Below are 19,375 nucleotides of genomic sequence, written 5' to 3' on the forward strand. Positions count from 1 at the left end.
ATCTAATTCAGCCAGTCACCACCACAACTCTTGAGCCAACCAGCGGGAATTGTATTTCCATAGGTTTGGGCCCACTTATCTCCCCCCAAAAAATCTACCACTGGACTTGGTTCTCTAATGTGCTGATTAGTGTCATGGCCCTGCCTAATGTGACCTGTCCCCTGTTTCAACACGCAGTCAAGTGCTGGGATCTAGGTCTGCTAGACAGGCCTCCAGCCATAGCTTTCATGTGGTCTGGTGTGTGGCAGTCAGTGATGCTCTGTGCTAACAAGCCCATCTGAGGACTGCCATGTGGGGTGATGAATCAGTCTGACCCATACAGATCTTCCAGTCTCTCCCCTGCATACCACCAGGTCTCAGTACCCTCATTTACCAGCCGGAACAGTGGCCCTGTTGTTAGGTGTTCCCCAGGATTCATTCCTCACTGACACGTATGGTGTCCATATCCATGGATATTCCTAAGCAATAATGTCACACCCAAGTCCCTAGAGCTCTTTGGCAGGCAGCCAGTGGGCAAAGCCCATAGAGTAAAGATGGTACCAGCTTCTTAAAAAGCAGTGGGCTGCACCCTCTGCTCAATGGAGTGGAGGTCTGCTCCGAATGCCCTGCCCTGTTATGTAAATTTCAGTATACAAAAATACAGATGGAGCAAAAGGATAAAGTTTATGATATATTAATCTTTACAAAAGGTTATAATCCAGCTATATAAGTTGACTAGTCCATTTAATGGTAGGTGTTAATAGATGAATATTAATATTCCAAATTAATTTTTCCAAAAACAGCACCTCAGGCTGTTTTTAACCCCCTCCTATCTGTGGATTATTTTTTCTTTGACAGAGTAGTTAGTGTTGAATGTTGAGAAGCTCATAAAAGTATTATTAATTTTTATTCAAGAGATAGATTTTCCTGGAAAACATCTGCAGCTTTGAACATAGAATAAAGGACTATTTTCTTATAAGCACACTATATATTTGACAAGTAAATATTCATGAGTTAGAGCTATACAACGAAAAGAACAGTAAGTTGGGATCAGTTGCAGGAAATTTTATGGAAAAGTGGGCCTTTGCCCAAGTTCTTCTAGAAGAATAAGTTTTTCATAGCAAAGAGTGTCTTCAAAAGAAAAGCAACATGAAAGGTTCCTCTGGTGTTTAGAATATACGTAATGTCCTGGGGAGAAAGAGAAACGTGTTTGAATGGATAATATATGCTAAGGCAGATTGAACACATAACATCCTTACTTGATTTCTTATCCCTCCATATTTGATATATCCACTGCTTTCTTTGTTTAAATAGATTTACTACTGTTTTTATTTGAAAGGCAGAAGTGATAGAAGAGGAGTCACACACACACACACACACACACACACACACACACACACACACTGGGCTTATCGGGAGGTAGGGAGAGGAGAGGTGAAAGGAGAGACTGGGCTAGGCTGAACTGCTTGGAATATCATCTGAGGTTTCTCATGTGAGCAGCGGGAACCAGAATATCTTGACTATTTGCTGCTGCCTCCCAGGCACACTAGCAGGAAGCAGGATTGGAAACGGAGAGGCCAAGACTCAAACCAGCACTTTGATTTGGACGATGATGAAATTCACCATGTCATGATGTTTGTCCCATTGCCTTCATATACCACTTGTTTATTTTTTTTTCCTGTTCTTTTAGCAAACTCAGATTTCTTTATCCTGCAGATATATAAGTCAGCAGTTCTCAAAAATACTTACATTATTTTAGCCTCACTTCTTTCTTTATTCTGTCGTTAGTTCAGTCTGAATCAGTAACTCCTGTGTCATATGTGTTGTGTGTGATAGGTGTTCATTTAGCACATTAGTTCCAGATGGGGCTTGTACCATCCTCTTAAGAAGCAATTTAAAGATTTATAGAGACATGTTGTTGCAGTTATTTAGGGGAAATGCTCTTGATAGCTAATGGGCAGGAATGAGAGATGTTCTATGGAGTGAGACTATTCAAAATAGTGAAAAATTGTTTCATGTCTCCATAACTTTTAACTGCCTCACTGAATATGATAGACGTGAAAATAATGTTCATGGTTATTGGAATGTATCACCTAAGAACTACATAAAACAGTATTTTTTATATTGTTTGTAGTTTGTAGATAAACTACATATTACATAAATGCAACCGTAGCATAAAGATTATTTTGGGTTTATTAAACAGTTATGATGAAATATGTATCTGCCCTTTCATTTTTCAGGTTTCCTTGTATAGTATGGCTTCTGAAATTCTTAATTTTTTTCAAACTCCAAACTTATTTATATACAAGTATTTATATACTTATTTATAACAAGCAGTAGTGTTTTCCAAAGTAGTCATGTTTGAACATTTATGTATTGAAGTCATGTTATAAATATCTTCTCATCCAACAAATAGAACAATACATTGTTATTGCAAGCGTGTATGAAACATTCACTGAGATATAGATTGTTCTAGTCAGCTCATGTTACCATAATAAACACCATAAATAGAGTGGCCTAAATGATAGCAGTGGACTTTTCACAGTTATGGAGGCTAGCAAGGGTAAGATCAAGGTACCAGCCAATGGCACTCTTGATTAGGGGTCCCTTCCTGGTTTGTAAGTAGCCACTTTTTCTTCATGTGATATCTTTTGTTACAAACACACTAATCATTTCAGATTAGTTATCATTTGATCTTGATTATTTTTATCCTCCAGATATCATTATATTGTTAGGGCTTCAATAGGAGATCTGGATAAGATAATGTTATATGGAGTCAGCATGTGACTGAGGGAATTGATATATAGCTAACAACAGAGAGCTTCCATAAAGAATTAGATACTGCCTTTTACCTGCAACATTACAAATGCACCCTGCTTTGTTTCTTTTTAAGGAAGATTTACTTTTTTATTTGAAAGGCAGATTTGCCGAGGGGGAGGGAGGGAGAGAGAGAGAGAGATAGCGAGCTTCCATCCACTGGTTTACTTCTTAAATGGATGCAATCAATGGCTTGGTCCGTACCATGTAAACCAGGAGCCAAGAATTCCATCCAGATTTTTCACATGGGTGGCAGAGGCCCAAGTACCTGGGCTTCTCTGGTTGCTTTCCCAGGTGCATTAGCAGGAAGCTGGACTGGAAGTGGAGCACTGAGACACAAATAGAGTCCATATGGGGTTCTGGCGGTGGCGGTGGCAGCACTGAGCCAAAAACTGCCTCAGATTACTTCTTCAGTTTGGCCGGCAGCATTACATTATAGCCATTTTGATTACTTTATTTTCTTGTTACAATTTTTTAAAAAAAAGATTTATTTATTTATTTGGAAGTCAGAGTTACAGAGAGGGAGGGAAGGATTAATAGAGATCTTCCATCTGACTGTCTACCCCTCAGATGGCTGCAATAAGAGAGAGAAAGAGAGAGAGAGAGAGAGAGAGAATATCTTTCACCTTTCTATTCTCAGATGGCTGCAATGGCTGGGGTTTAACCAGTTGGAACTCAGGAGCAGAAGCTTCATCCAGGTCTCTGACCTGAGTAGCAGGTGCTCAAACACTTGGCTATCTACTGCTGCGTTTACCAGGTCACCAGCAGGGAACTGTAATAAAAGTGGAGCAGCCAGGATGGAAACAAGTGCCCATATGGGCTGTTGGTATCACATATGGCACCCTTAACCACTATTCCACAATGCCAGCCTCATGAGCCTCCTAAATCCTACTTCTCATTTTCTATATAAGTTTCATTTTTTACTTTCCTGAAGAAAATGTTGGTAAGCTGTTGTATGGAATTACTCATATTTGTATTTATCTCTAGTCACTTCAACCTGTGTAATCTTCATTTTGTTTTTCTTTCAGTTAGACCTGTTTTTAAGAAAGCCTTCTTTGGTCTAATTGTTTTATAGACTCTTACTTAGCAACATAATATAAGCCACAAATATAATCAGTTTATAATTATGTAATAGATTTCAGTTCTAAAGTTTTTATGCTGACTATATCACTGAATTTTATGTATCTATATATTGTACAGAGATTTGTACCTTCATCTTAAATCTGAAAACAATACTACACAGTTATCTGAAGTTTTTAAGGGAAAAAAATGCATAACACACCATTCCACTTGCCTATGTATCATTCCATCCTTCTTAGGGCCACTGTCTACTGTGTCTTTTGTGATTTTTTTTTTAAATCTTTATTTTTATTGAAAATGCAAATTAACGGAGAGAAGGAAAGACAGAGAAAAAGATCTTCCATTTACTGGTTCATTCCCCAAGTGGCTGCAATGCCTAGAGCTGAGATGTTCTGAAACCAGGAGCCAGGAACTCTCTCTGGGTCTCCCAAGTGGATACAGGGCTAAGGCTTTTGGCCATCCTCTCGCGATACCCTAGGCCACAAGCAGAGAGCTGGAAGGGGTATAAACCAGCGTCCATATAGGATCCCGGCGCCCATATGGGATCCTGGCGCATGCAAGACGAGGATTTTAACCACTACGTTAACGTGCCAGGCCCGGAATTTTAGTTCTTAATCACATATAGGTAGAGGGTGTGTTTGATCTTTAATATTGTTTTCTTTATGTAGTTATACATCTTTTAGGACCTTTTCACGTGGTGAAAGATAAAGGAAAACCTGTAGGAAACTTGCTTCATAAAAACCTGAACTTGAATTAAAACTTAGAATTCTTGCTTATATTATGTTGCTAAGAACTAATTAATCACATTATTTCACAAGATGGAAAGAATTCCTAGCTACAGTTATGCTCTGAAGAATGGAGGAATGAATTATAGCAGAAAGTTAGTGACTTCGATTGTACCAGCAACGTTCCATCGCATTCCCCTCCATCATGTCTATCTTTCTAAAGAGTTTATATCTGAAAAGTATTATGCTGAAATAAAAATACAGCAAAGCTAGAAATCGTCTGTGCACACATGGATATCTCATGATAATGGGGAGGAACATATTAACAAGATCATTAAAAAATCCATTTATACTTGGAGCTGTGATAAATATTATGGAGGGCATATAATTCTTTGATCAAAGAGAATGACAAAAACATCTTAGGAACCTTGAAATCCAAAGATGAGTAGGAACTTACCTCATGCAACAGGGAGGAAAGAACACGTGGGAAAGGAACTTTCATGAAAGTTCCATGCCTCAGTGATTGGAAAAACAACACTGTTAGAAGCAAAAACATGAGCTGATGTGTTACAGTTGAAAATGGAAAGCCAAATATGGATCAAGTCTTCTAAGTCATGTTAGGAATTTTAGTCATTATCTTAAGGATAGCAGAAAGCAAATGCAGTTGTTTTAAATAACAAGCTGATATGGCTAGATTTACACTTTCAAAACATCGCTCTGTACTGCAGTATGGAAAGAAGATTGGAATGGAAAAACAGCTGAGATTGGCACAAAATTTAATAGGCTATTGAGTTGTCAAGGTGAAAGTTACTGATAGCTGGGGTTGGGGTAGTGCTTGCTGGTAATGGAGGTCAAAAGCAGTAGAGAGATTAGAGATTTAGAATTAATGCTGCTGGAAAAGCAGACGTGACAGAGGGACAAGATACATTGTTTTCTCAAAAAGGCTCAGTATTACAAAAAGAATTTATAAAAAGTTCAGTGGCAAAGTGACTGAAAGACTTTTGGTGCTAGAAGTAAAGACATGAATTGGTGCATGGTGTAAATTCCACTCACTGAAGTTTAGAGATTAAAAAGATCCCAATGATATCTATAGGCATTTATTTTTTAATCTAAGGTCTTGGCAAAAGCATCTGGGAAAACTTTGGAAGTAGAAAACATTGAATGGAGCCTAGCTGTAAGAAATAAGGATAATTCTCGATTTTTTATATTTTTACAACTCAGTGTCACTTTTATTTATTCCTATTTATTGAGATAGGAAAATATAAAAAGACTAGTTAGAATGCACAAAAGCTCAGAGTTTCCGAAAAGTTCTTTGGACTCAGGAGAATCTCTGGAAATGGTTTTTAGGCTTAGAGACATATCTCAGCTTAATATCAGTCCTATGACTCTTGTACTCCAGAGGGGATTTAACTCTAACAAGTTCTGAGCTTTTGTTTCTAGCAAGTCAGATGCAAAAGAAAGCAGACAGCAGGCAGGGTAAGGGACTTGGTTTCTGGAGGAACCTGACAGGAGACAAGGGTGAGTTTGCACTCAGAATATTGTTTCTTGTAAGTTGGAATGTGAAGGCACCTAGGAGTTAGTGTTAGATGTTCTCATTTGTTATTTACCCAGACCAGAAAAATCTTTGTTAGAAGCAGATTTTTTTTTGAGTGTTGTTATTATTTGGAACTGCAGACCATTGGATATGTGTCATCTTGATCATTTTCATTCTTAGCTGCCTTAGAAACAATATTTTTGAAATTTAATTATTTGAAAAGACAGAAACAAAGAGGCAGAGAGAGATCTTCCACCTACTAGTTCACTCCCCGAAAATCTACAGCAGCTACATTTGGGATAAGCTGAAGCCAGGAACCCAGAACTCAAACTAGAATTCCACTTGGGAGACAGAGACCCAAATACGTGAACTGCCTCTTGCTACTTTCCAGGTTGTACATTAGTAGAGATCGTAGCTTGAAAGTGGAGTTGGAATCCAACTCAGGTACTAGAAAGGTTGCAGACATCCTGAATGCTGTCCTAACCGCCCTATCAAATGCACACCCCTCGCCTTGGGTACCTTTCAAATGAAGTTATGCCCGCATACAAATTCTCCAGTGTCGCCACTGTGATTCTAAAATGTCTTTTATGATTTTTTCATGTAGGTAAGTAAGTGTACTATTTCAAATTACAGTATGACTGCAGGTAAAAACCTTGAATGTTGCTTGAAGATTGAATGCACCTAAACTGAAGCCTGTAACATTTTGGCAAAGTGGATCATAAACACTGCTTGTGACTTAGTAAGTTAATTTGATGGTTGGTTGCTTCCAATTGGAAATTCGACAAAACTATTGTTCTAGAAGGATGGCATCTCAAATGGCAGCTTCATGTACTACTCCACAATACCAGCCCCTATGAATAGTCTTTAATGTAAAAATCACATTTTATGGTTTTTTGAAACCTTTATTATGTGAAGCCATTGAGTTTTCATATTTAGCTTGCTACTAAAGCGTAAACTTAAATAGGTGGCATGTTTTTATCTACCTTCTGGCTTTGATAAGATCATGTCTAATGTTTCATGTGGATGAAAATTATTTGCCATAGAGTTTTGTGAGACATCCTTTATTAAATTAAGGAAATTTATGTTGACATTTGTGCTGAAAATCCTGTTGCAAAGAATACATTTTTTAATAACAATGAGTGGGTATTTTTTTTTTGACTTTTTCTGGCATCTGTTAAATGAAAACTGTGATAATTATTTGTAGTAAATGAGTAGTGTGTTTGATTAAACTCAATTTGCTTATGATTCACTGACTTTATCATCTTCAATTTTTGTGATATGTTTATGAGAGATTTTGGGGTTTGAGGGGCTGGCTATGTGGCATGATCCTGGCAAACCATAGGAGTGTTGTTTGTAGTCTTGGCTACTCTGATTCCAGCCCAGATGCCTGCCTTTAGAAAGGCAATGGAAATGGTTCTAATAGTGGACTCGTTATCACCCATGTGGGAGACCAGGATGTAGTCCCTGGCTTCTGACCTCTGTCTGACCCTGACCCTGGCTGTTGTGGCCATTTAGGGAGTGAAGTAATGGATAGAATCAATCTCTCTCTCTCTCTCTCTTTCCCTCTCTCCCTCCCTCCTTTTTTCTCCTCCCTTCCTCTGTGTTGCTCTGCCTTTCAAATAAATAAATAAATAACCCCCCCTTTTTTTCAAAAAAGAAGCTTTGGATGTCTGTGGTATAATAGGGTTATTATAGGTAACTCTGATGTACTTTATTGCTTCTCATTTGAAAAGCAAGAGATTTGAAAATTTCATCATAAATATTGAATGAGGAAATTGATGTATTTACTTAGGTCATTACACAACATACACATGTATTGAAACACAACTTAGTATCCAGTAAATACATAATAAGTTTTATAAATATCTGTTAAAAATTCTTACAAAATAAACACATATGCAAATTCCATTGAATGAATGCCCTGCAGCTCTGTCCTCATTACAAAGTTGCTAGTACATTTATTTAGTTCCAATTTTCTTTCTCATGCTTTATACCATTTCTTGATTTTCATATTTCCCATTCTGGATTTCACTGTTTTGAGTTTTTCTGTTGTTTATTACTTTTCACATTAAAGATGTTTAGTAATGTTGCCTATTGTGCTACTGCACTGAGAATTCTACACAATGTTACCCTCCCACCTCTATGATATTCTCTACTATTTTCCTAAAAAGATGGACAGGTGATTCTATTCTTTATCTTTACTTCTGCCTTTTGACCCCAAAACCCTGAATACCCTCTCCCTATTTACTGTATCTATGGCCTTAATTCTGTTTCTGTCTCTTCTATGAGACCTCCATTGTCCAGACCGCTAGAAGTCTTTCATGCCTTCAGATTTTCTTTGGCAGTAACTGTCACACTGGCATTTTTTAAAGTATATTTTCATCTACCTAAGAAAGAGACAAAAATTTCTTTTTTAAAAGATTTAAAAAAAATCAATTGGCCTATAGAGGAATGGCAATCAGACTTACAGCTGACCTCTTACAGGAAACTCAACAGGTCAGAAGAGAATGGAGCGATGTATTCCAGATTCTAAAAGGAAAACATTGTTGGCTCAGAATAATGTGCCCAGCAAAGCTTTCCTTTGTCTTTGAAAATGAAATAAAATTCTTTCACAGTAAAGAAGAGCTCAAAGAATTTGCCTTTTCCAGGTCTGCCCTATAAATGATATTTAAAGATGTTCTCTTGACAGAGAAAAGGAATAGCGCCCACCAAAACCAAAGACAAAATTTGAAGAATATCCCTGTAAAATAACAACAGAAGACTAAAACAATGGGCAACCCATTGCTAAAATGATAGGACTAAATTGCCACTTATTCGTATTAACCCTGAATGTATAGTTTAAACTCATTAAACATCATACATTAGGAGACTGGATTAAAAAAAACAAAGCCCATCTACAGGAGACACATCTCACCAACAAAGATGAGTGGAAACTGTATCTCATGGATGTTGATGCTTTTATTTTTATTTTCATTTTTTTCAAAATAGTTTTTTTCTCATATTAAATTATTCACTGACTCATATATAATACAATTGCATCATCTTCTTCAAGGAGATTTTTATTTTTCATCTCTTCAGAGACACATTAGTTATTTAGTAGCATGTAATTTAACTTCATGGCATTGTAAATTTCTATTTTTCTTCCTTTTTTTAATTTTGTTTTGTGGCTTTTCATTTAAGGGGATGTATAGTAACTGTGTAATGGAGACTATTATATCCAGATGTGAGGATACAATGCAGTGTGCATCTGTACTTCCAAATCAAAGATGGACTCTCCGTGAAACTGTTAAATTTATCTTGAAAATAGAACACTGGACTCTGCCACTGTCCATGCCCACAATGATAGGCTTATGGTTGTTTATGAAGGACTATACAATTGTAATAATATAGGTGAAACTAGTGTGTGGGGGGGAGGGAATATGGAGAGGAGGTCAGTGAAATCCCAGAGTCTATGCAACTGTATCATAAAATAATAATAATATAATAATAATAAATGGGGGAAAAGAGGGTTTAAAATTTTTTTTTTCTTATTGGAAAGTCATATTTATAGAGAGAAGAAACAGAGAGAAAGATATTCCATTTGCTGGTTCACTCCTCAACACTTGCCCAGCAATGGCCACAGCTGAACTAATCTGAAGCCAGAAGCCAGGAACTTTTTCTGGGTCTCCCACATGGGTGCAGGGTTCCAAGGCTTTGGGCCGTCCTCAACTGCTTTCCCAGGCCACAAGCAGGGAGTTGGATGGGAAGTGGGTCTGCCGGGATTAAAACCAGCGTCCATTTGGGATCCTGGGGCTCATGTAAGGCAAGGACTTTAGCCACTAGGCTACCATGCCAAGCCCAGTTTGTTTGTTTGTTTGTTAATAATTTAAAAGGGAGTGTTACATAGAGAGGAGGGGATACACACACAAAGAGAGCAGATATCTTCAATACACTGGTTCACAAAGGCCAGTTGGGTTGCTCTGAAGCTAGGTGCCTGAAGCTTTTCCCACGTCTTCCTCATGGGTTTAGGAGCCCAATTGCTTGGGCCAGCTCCACTGCTCCCCCAGGTGCATTAATAGGGAGCTGAATCAGAAATGGGGCAGTCAGGACTCAAAGAGGTGACCGTATGGAATGCCAGCATCAGAAGTGGAGGCTTAGCTTAATAGCCACAATGCTTGTCACTGAGGAAGAATTTTCTATCAGGTCGTTGTTTCAAATGCCCAGAACTGCAAGGGCTGTCCTAGACTAAAGCCAGGATCCTGGAATTAGATCTAGGTCTCTGCCAGGATGGATTAAGAACTTGATGGATCTGCTTCTACCTCTCAGGTTGCGTTAACTGAAAGCTGAGTTGAAGTGGAGGAGCCAGGACTCAAACCTGGAAACTCCAATATGTGATGTGTGCATTCCAGGTGGAAGTTTAAAATACTGTGCTGTAAAATCTCCCGTAATCCATTGTGACAGTTTTGGTGCTTCAGCATATATTGTTGTCAGTTATTTTTTGGTTCATATTCATTTCATCTAGATTATGAATTCAACTTCCTGTTTCTCTCTAGATCTGAGTTTTAGCTAACATGTTCAACAGATTCCCAGGGAATATTCTGTCCACTCCAGAACAAATGCAGTAATGAATGAATGTTAGAGCTGGAATTTATATTTAGTTCTCCTTTACCATATTGCTAAACTAGGCTGTCATTTGATTCAATGCATGTATGTTCTTCTTTTTTTTTTTTTAATATGCCGCTGTATCAGTCCTACCTCTGTTCAAAAGGCTTTCAAATTGGGATGAGTGTTTTAGGATGAAGAATTAAAACTGCCCCTTATGGCATTTGCAGCCCATATGTAACAGGAGTAGTGGTTTGAGTCCCAGTTGTTTCGCTTCCGATCCTGCTTCCTGCTAATGTAGCTGCGGAGGCAGCAGATGATGGTCCAAGCGTTTTGGACTCCTGCCACCTATTTGGGAGACCCATATAGAATTCCTAATTCTAAGCTCCTGTTGGATCTAGAATAGGCTAATGTAGCCATTTTGCAGGGAAGGGAATCAAGGACTACAAATAAATCTTAAAGAAAAGCCTTTCATGTTTGATTTGTAACTTTTATATATGCAGAATTAATACGCATGGCATACTTAATGTTTAATCTTATCATTTAGAAAAATTTTATGAACTTAAAAAGCTTATAAATATTGTATGTACATTTGTGTAATGTTACCATATGTATTGTACCACTCTGTATTATGCTGTATAAATATTAATATGTGCATTTTTATTCATAGTTGATTTTCACATGTGGTTTATATGAATGTTTTTTAAAAACAGGTTATCAGAACACCTCATGGGAGGGAGTTTGATGACTCTTTAGAAAGATGTGAAGAGTATCTGAGCTCCAGGTCATGCGGCAAGCCCCAGCACTCAGCAAGGACCTTACTCGTCCACTCAGCACCCTCAACAATGCCAAAGCATTCACCAAGCCCTGTGCTAAATCGAGCTTCTCTCAGGGATAGGTAAGCTGTAGTCTCCATTTCTAAACTAATCTTCTGCACACTTAATGTAAGGGAAGACAGCAATTGTGCATGGGAAGTAATTGTAAAAGTATATTTTGTTTGGAATATGTTACATGTTACATAGTAACAGATATATCTTCATAGCCCATTTTTTAGGAGCAAGTTTACTAAACAGATCTGAATCATTTTAAATGTGATTAAATACTGTGTCTTTTTAAACTGAAAGGTAAAGTATGTGATATGTTTTTTTAAGATTTATAGGGAAGTAATATTACAGATATGGCTTAGTATACATATAGCATAAGTCATATTTGCATTTAATCAAAGTGATTATATGTTGGTGTCACATAATATCTACTTTTCTCAAATTACATCTCACCAACTTCTCACAAAGAGAAGCATAATCATATTAATGCTCTCTCTCTCAAGATGGTTTGGGGACTAAAGTTGGCTCTCTGCTATAACAAGAATTTCAAAGAGTCCCTCTGCATTTTTATAAAAACTAAAAAAACTTTGGAAATTTCTTGTCTGTGTCACAAATTTTAAAAGTTTTGTCATAATTGAAAATCTAATAGAAAGACTGACAGTGGCCTGGAAATCAATCTGTCTTTACAGAAGGAATCAATTTAAGTAGCACACATCAGACATAATTAAAGATTTAATTAACTGTGGAAAATATATATAATTTTTACAAAGTCAGATATACAGAGAGGAGGAGAGACAGAGGGGAAGCTCTTCCGTCCAATGATTCACTCCCCAAGTGAGCGCAGTGGCCGATGCTGTGCTGATCAGAAGCTGGGAACCAGGAATCTCTTCCAGGCCTCCCACACAGGTGCAAGGTCCCAACCCTTTGGGCTGTCCTCGGCTGCTTTCCCGGGCCACAAGCAGGGAGCTGGATGGGAAGTGGAGCTGCCAGGATTAGAACTGGCACCCATTTGGGATCCTGGGGCGTTCAAGGCGAGGACTTTAGCCGCTAGGCCACGGCACCTGGCCCAACTGTAGAGAATATATCAAAAGGTCATCATCTCAAACCGAATGAGTTGAGAAAGAGTGTGTTTGTTTGGCTGCTTTGTGAAAGCATTACTCTTCTGAATGTAGTTGTCTTCTTCATTGGTTTCATTAGCCTTCACAGTGAATATAGAGAGGCATGTTGGAGACCTTAGTCTGAGATACAGAATGCTGATTACCATTGTTTTAGTCCTTTAAAATCATGTCTGAGGTATTATATTGACATAAGCACATGAAACAGTTACACTTTTTTAAAAATGTACTTAATTTTTGTTGGAAAGGCCGTATTTATAGAGAGAAGGAGAGACAGAAAAAATCTTCTGTCCCCTGGTTCACTCTCCAGTTGGCTACAACCTAAGTAAGCAGATTCAGAGTCAGGGGCCAGGAGCTACTTTATTTACAGTGAAGGTGCTCTGTTTTGAGCTCTTTAAAAAAAAAAAAAGGAGAAACCAGCAGGAGCCAGCATTGGGACAGAGAGGGTTAAGCCACCTCTGATGATGGCATTGCATTTCAGAGCAACAGCTCCAGTCCTGGGTGCTCCACTTCCAGTTCACATCCCTGCCAGTATCCCTGGAGAAGCACTGGAAAACGGCTCCAGTGTTTAAGACTTCTGCCCACCCAGAAGAGCAGGATGGAATTTGTGGCCTGAATTAGTCATAGCTCCAGTCTTACCAGTTTAGGGAGTAAACTGATAGATGGAAGATTCAGTCTGTCTTTCCCTCTCTCTATAGCTCTCCCTAAAATAAATCGTAAAAAGAAAAAAATAAATAAAACAGAGCCAATAAAATTACCACATCATGAAATGGTTTCAGTTTTGATTACCTGTTGTATTTTGTCATATCTCAGAAACAGTTTTCTTCTTAAAATATACAGAGTAGCATTTGATTTAAAACAAGTATTGGGCCTTCTAATTATTCCTAAAATTAGTCTAAGACAGGCTGGCAAATTAACTAAAATGAGCTTAAAGCTTTGATTTTTTATAACTGTGGTTAAAAATTGGTCAGCCAGCATTCTGTAGACCACAGCACAGACCAGTGGCTCCTCTAGTCTTTGAAAGATCCACATGCAGGTGCGTGACTGGAGCTCAGATTTCCAAGGTGTGCTACATGTATGTAGAAAACTAAAATGTAAACGTAGCTGGTAATTCACTGTTTCTGTGTCCTCGAGAGTAAATTATGTAAACCACATAATCTATCTTGTCTAATAGCTAAACTGTATGCACATATACCCGTGGGAGTTTTTAAGAAACAACTGGGAGAGAAAAAAAGTAAAAATAGAAAAAACACATTAAGATTTTACCTGTTTCTTTAAGATGAAATTATCGATAATAGTAAACTTTATATGGGTGCATTATAATTATGTCTGGAAGTTCTCATTATTAATTGTGCAAAAACATTGTAGTTCAATTATATTAATGCCAGCTTTAAATTTCAGAAAATACAACAAATGGATGCTTGATTTCTTTTCTGGCATCTTCCAACCCTCAGACTTGATTAGTCATGTTTTACTTACATAACTTTTAAAAATGCATTTATCTCATAATAGAAACTAGAGAATTGATACCATAGGTATTGAAAAGGGATGGTTTAATTTCTGTGTTCTATATTGTGAAAGAATAAGAACATGATTAAATTCTAAGTATTTCTTTTGCTGTCTACATTTTGTTTCATTTCATCAAACTAACTTTTTTGTTTGCAGAAATTTGTTCTTTAATAGAACCTGATTAAACTACTTAAGAATAAGAATTGATTTTAGAAAGTGTTGTACATGAAATTACTTTCCTATTTTGAAAATCTATTGGGAGACAAAGCTCTAAAAAGTTATATATTTAATGCATTGAAATGGTTAGATGTATATGCATGTTGTCTTAAATTCCTAGCAACCTGTATGATTGATACTGCTGAACTAACTGTGAGGACTTAAACAGTATAACAGAATCAATACCTAAATTTGTATCAGCCCTTTTCCTACACCAAAAGAAGAAAATATACTATTTTAATCTTACACAGGATATCCCACAGATACAATAAAATAGGACTTTCTATGTCTGGTATTTGAGAATTTGGATAGATGCTTTTTCTTCTCCATTTATCTACAAGTTACACTTTTTTTTTCCATGTCTACTACAGATTCCATTCTGATTGGTGTTCACCTTCAAACTGCGATGAGATCCATGACCGGGTAAAAAATGTCTTGAAATCACATCAAGTTCATCAGAGACATTTATATGTTAGTTCTAAGATTTTATCTTGAAGGCTTTTTACAGCAGGGCAAGAAAAACAACCAAGGTGCATAAAACTTGCAATATTTGTTACTGGAAAGAGATTTTAAAAGTAGCCTACATTTGAAGGCAGTCAGTAGTTTTGTTTCAAGCAAATTGATAAAATTCCTTTTTGGCTTGTGTCATGCCAAATGTTTGTCAACGATAAGCTGAACTCTGAACATTCTGAGTGATAATTCTCTCTTAAAGAGACAGTGAGGAGTGGTTTCATGATAATTATTTCATAATCTTCAAGATAGGAAAAACGTTGTTTGTGGTCCGGTATAAAACGATTCATTTTACTGCAAGTGAATTTCAATCTGAATAGTAACTTGAAGCAGGAATGAGAGATTTGTACTCTGAAGCAGCTTCTAAGCTGATTTGTGTAGTAATTGTCAATTGAGGGGAAAAAAATGGTTTGGGTTTGTCAAATCTGATATTAGAGAATGCCAGTAAGAGAATATTTTCTGAACTAAGGCAAGTAAGCATTCCGGAAAATTGAGAAATAATGACAATACATCCTTTTGTATTTGAGTTTTTCTTCGAATCAGTAGTTTGGAAAGCAGGCATTTATCACCAGTGTCATGTGGAACACTAAATTTAGTCCTGGGTTGTGGATTATGTGACTTTGGGATAAGATTTAACATTATTTGTGTACTGTGTTTAAAATTCACTAGTATTCAAAGAATAATACACATATGGAACGTATGCAAGTCCTAATAATAGCTTGATGACTTATCATAAAATCAAGAGATTTATGTGTGCAAACTATCTGCCAGACAAGAATCAAAACATCCTTAGCTCTGCAGAAACCCCGGAAAGTGTGCAGCTATAATGATAATTAATCCCTCATGTCTGGCACACCCTTATCTTCAAAAAGCAAGATTAGTGCTATTACGTGTTTTTAACTTGTCACAAATGACATTCTGTGGAATTCACTCTCTTTATAACTTATTTGACTCATCTTTTTAATTCAGAGAATTCTGTAGTCATAGTTCTTCCTTCTTGCTGCTGTTCAGCATCCCTCTGTTGATGGACGTTTGGGTTGTTCCTGGTTTATCTCTTACAGAAGTGCTGTGAGCAGTTTGCACACATGTTCTTGGAATTTGGATATCTGCTTGCCAGAGAAATTATGCAGAGGATGTATATACATCCAGCTTTAGTAAACAATGCTAAAGAATGTTTCATGTGATTTTTGTGATTTATATTCCCACTACCAGTGCAGTAAAATTCATCATATTCCACACCCTCACCGCTTCCCTGATTGTGTCTGCGTGCATTGCCTGTGTGTGCCACATGCACACATGCGTTTCATTTTGGCGTTTTGACAGTAGAGTAGTTTTTCAGGTAGTTGTTTTGATGTTTCTATTTCCTGATGACAAGTAACTCTTCCCAGTGACTTAATCTTGCAAGTTTTAAGTATCTTGGCCACTTGGATACCCTGTTTTGTGAATGATTATTCAAGTCCTTAGCCTGTGTTTTTCATTTTTTTAAAACTGGATTGTCTACATTACATTTCTGGTTAAGAGTTTTAAATCAGAGAAAACTTGTGATAATTTGTCTTTTTAGATCTGACTTTTTTCACTAACCTATGGTTTCTAATTGCACAATTTTGTTGCATAAATCAGGATTTTATTAGGTTTTTAATGGCTCAGTAGTATTCCATTGAATACATATACATATAAGTATATATATGTATATATACATTCATGCATATTACATTTTTAAAAAAATATGTTTGTTTATACTTGAAAGTCAAAATTACGTAGAGAAGGATACAGAATTTTTTATGTGTTGTGGCCTCCTCAAATGGCCACAATATCCAGACTGGATCAGGCTGAAGCCAGGAGCTATGAGACTCCTCCGTGTCCCTCATGGGTGCAATGCCCAAGTACGTGGGCCAGCCCTCACTGCTTTCCCAGATGTAGCAGCAGGAAGTTGGATCCGAAGTACAACAGCTGGGGCTCAAACTAGCACCCTTTTTGGATGCCAGCACTGCACGCAGCCGGTTAACTCACTGTCCCACAGCACTGGCTCCTACCACATTTTCTGTATCCAGTCATGAGCTGATTGACACCTGAGTTGATTCCATATCTCACCATTGTGAATTTAGCTGCTTTAAACATAGTGATCCACGTAACGCTCATATGTTGATTTCATTACCATTTGGTGGTAGCTAATATGTAGTGTATGGGAAAAAAGTGTGTATGGGTAAAATGTTGTCAGCAATATACAGTTTTCACTCGTTGAACTTTTATTTAGCGGAGTATTGAGTCTGTGATTATACAATAAGTTTTAAAAAATCACAAAAATGGAAAAAGGAAGGAGGAAAGATTGTGGAAGGAGGAAGGTAAGTTTTCCTAGAATTGTATCTATGAACTACTTCAAATTTGTTCTCTCTGTATCAATAAAAAATAATTTTTAAAAAGCTTTATATGGATTCTTAAAGTGAGTTCCATTCCTAAGAAAAGGCTCAGAGGACAAATAGCCTTGACTTCTTGCACGATAACATTTTTTTTTTTTTGTATTTATCTTTAATACCTGTAGTTTGGCAGGCTGTAGCATTCCTTAACTTACCTACTATTCCAAATTTTTATTTGTTTTCATTTTATTTGAAAGATAGAGACAGCTAAACAGAGAAATGTAGCCACTGATTTGGACCTGAAGGCTGGCATCAGCAGGGGCTTGGCTTGGCCAAAGTCAGGAGTGAGATGCTCCATCTGGGTCCCCCACTGGAGTGACCAGGAGTCAGTATTTGAGCTGTCACCTCCCAGGGTGCACGTTAGGTGAAAACTGAACTTAAAAGTGGAGCCTTGTCTTGAATTGAGGCACTCATACATGGCATCGCCTTCCCGAGTGAATATGTCAAATATTTATCTCCATTTATTCTAAATATGTTACTGATCGTCTCTGATACAATGTATTACTGTCAGAATTTACTGAAAATCGTATTTCGTTGGTAAGTTGCCCAGTCTATTTTAAGTCTGTATTTTGTAAAGGGGGCCTGTAATTGTGCTAGTATACATCATGTTTGTTATTTTGGACTGTTTTCTATACCCCGCCCCAGGTATATTATATGTCTGTTGCTAATAAAGTTTTTTTTTTAACTTTGCTTAAATTATTGCTTTTAGCATAGTTCTATTGGATTTTGTTTTTCAGTAACTCCTATTTTATGTGTGTGTTGGATCGTATTTCCATGTTACAAATTTCTTGCTTTCTTTCAGATTAAATTCATGTCATCATTTCTCTTTCTTTAAAAAAAAGATATTTCTATTGGAAAGTCAGATTTACAGAGAGAAGGAGAGACAGAGAAAAAGATATTCCATCTGCTGGTTCACTCCCCAAATAGCCACAGTAGCTGGAGATAAGGAAATCTGAAGGCAGGAGCTTCCTCTAGGTCTCCCACATGTGTGCAGGGTCCCAAGGGTTTGGACCACCCTCTACCGCTATCTCAGGACATCAGCTGGAATGATGGGAAGCAGAGCAGCTGGGACATGGATTGTTACCCATAGGGTACCCCAGTGCATGCAAGGTGAGAAGTTTAGACACTAGGATATCCCACTGCATCTTTTTCATCACATTTAATGAAAAAAATTTTTTTTTCCCCTGCTCTGGCTGTTTCCTAAATTTTTAGAGGGAAGCTCTGATTTAGATGATTTTTTTAAATTTGTAGAACAATTATTATTTTTAAAAAAGATTTATTTATGTTTATTGGAAAGTCAAATATACAAAGAGGAAAGACAGAGAGGAAGCTCTGTCTGTCTGTCGATTCACTGCCCAAGTGGCTTCAATGGCCAGAGCTGAGCTGAGCCAAAGCTAGGAGCCAGGAGCTTCTTCCAGGTCTCCCACACTGGTGCAGGGTCCCAAGGATTTGGGCTGTACTCAGCTGCTTTCCTGGATGGATAGTTAGTTAGTTAGTTAGTTAGTTAGTTAGTTAGTTAGTTTCTCACCCTCATTTGTTGGCTATTGTGAATACTGCTGTAATAAACATGGGAGTGCTGATGTCACTTCACCCAATGTATTTTCTTGTGTTACTTAAGAGTCAGATTGCTGGATCTGTATGATAGTTTTAGTTTTCTGAGGACCCTTCATACTGTTCCCACCTATGACACGCACCTGCTGTCTATTGTCTTTTTGATAATAACCAGTCTACTGGACTAAAGGGATACTTCATTGTGGTTTTGATTTGCATTCCCCTCAATATTATTTATGTTGAACATTTTTCTTTCATGTACTTGCTACCCATTTGTACGTCTTCTGCTGAAAAATGTCTGCTTCCATCTATTAGCTATTTTTGAATTGAATGATTTCATTTATTTGCTATTTGCCCTTTGTCAAATGTGTAGATTACAGATATTTTATTCTATCCTGTAAGCTCTTTCTCACTCTGTTAATTGTTGCCTTTGCTGAGTCATTAATTGGATGAACTGCTTTATGTCTGTTTTTTGCTTTTAATTCCTGTGTTTTGGTAGTCTTATCTAGAAAATCATTAT

At 37.3% G+C, this 19,375-nt stretch overlaps 1 protein-coding gene across 2 annotated transcripts in view; it reads left to right on the top strand.

The window, feature by feature from the left end:
- The window catches only part of SPATA6 (spermatogenesis associated 6), a 106,581-nt gene that overhangs the window by 66,145 nt on the left and 21,061 nt on the right, over positions 1 to 19,375 (top strand). For both annotated transcript variants that reach the window (XM_040978680.1, XM_040978681.1), the window contains 2 exons: positions 11,430 to 11,614; positions 14,752 to 14,851. In XM_040978680.1, coding sequence (XP_040834614.1) covers positions 11,430 to 11,614; positions 14,752 to 14,851 — 285 coding nt within the window. The remainder of the gene's footprint in view (positions 1 to 11,429; positions 11,615 to 14,751; positions 14,852 to 19,375) is intronic.

Source organism: Ochotona curzoniae, unplaced genomic scaffold (genome assembly GCF_017591425.1).
Source record: "Ochotona curzoniae isolate NIBS_2020 unplaced genomic scaffold, NIBS_Ocur_1.0 contig_291, whole genome shotgun sequence".
NCBI lineage: Eukaryota > Metazoa > Chordata > Mammalia > Lagomorpha > Ochotonidae > Ochotona > Ochotona curzoniae.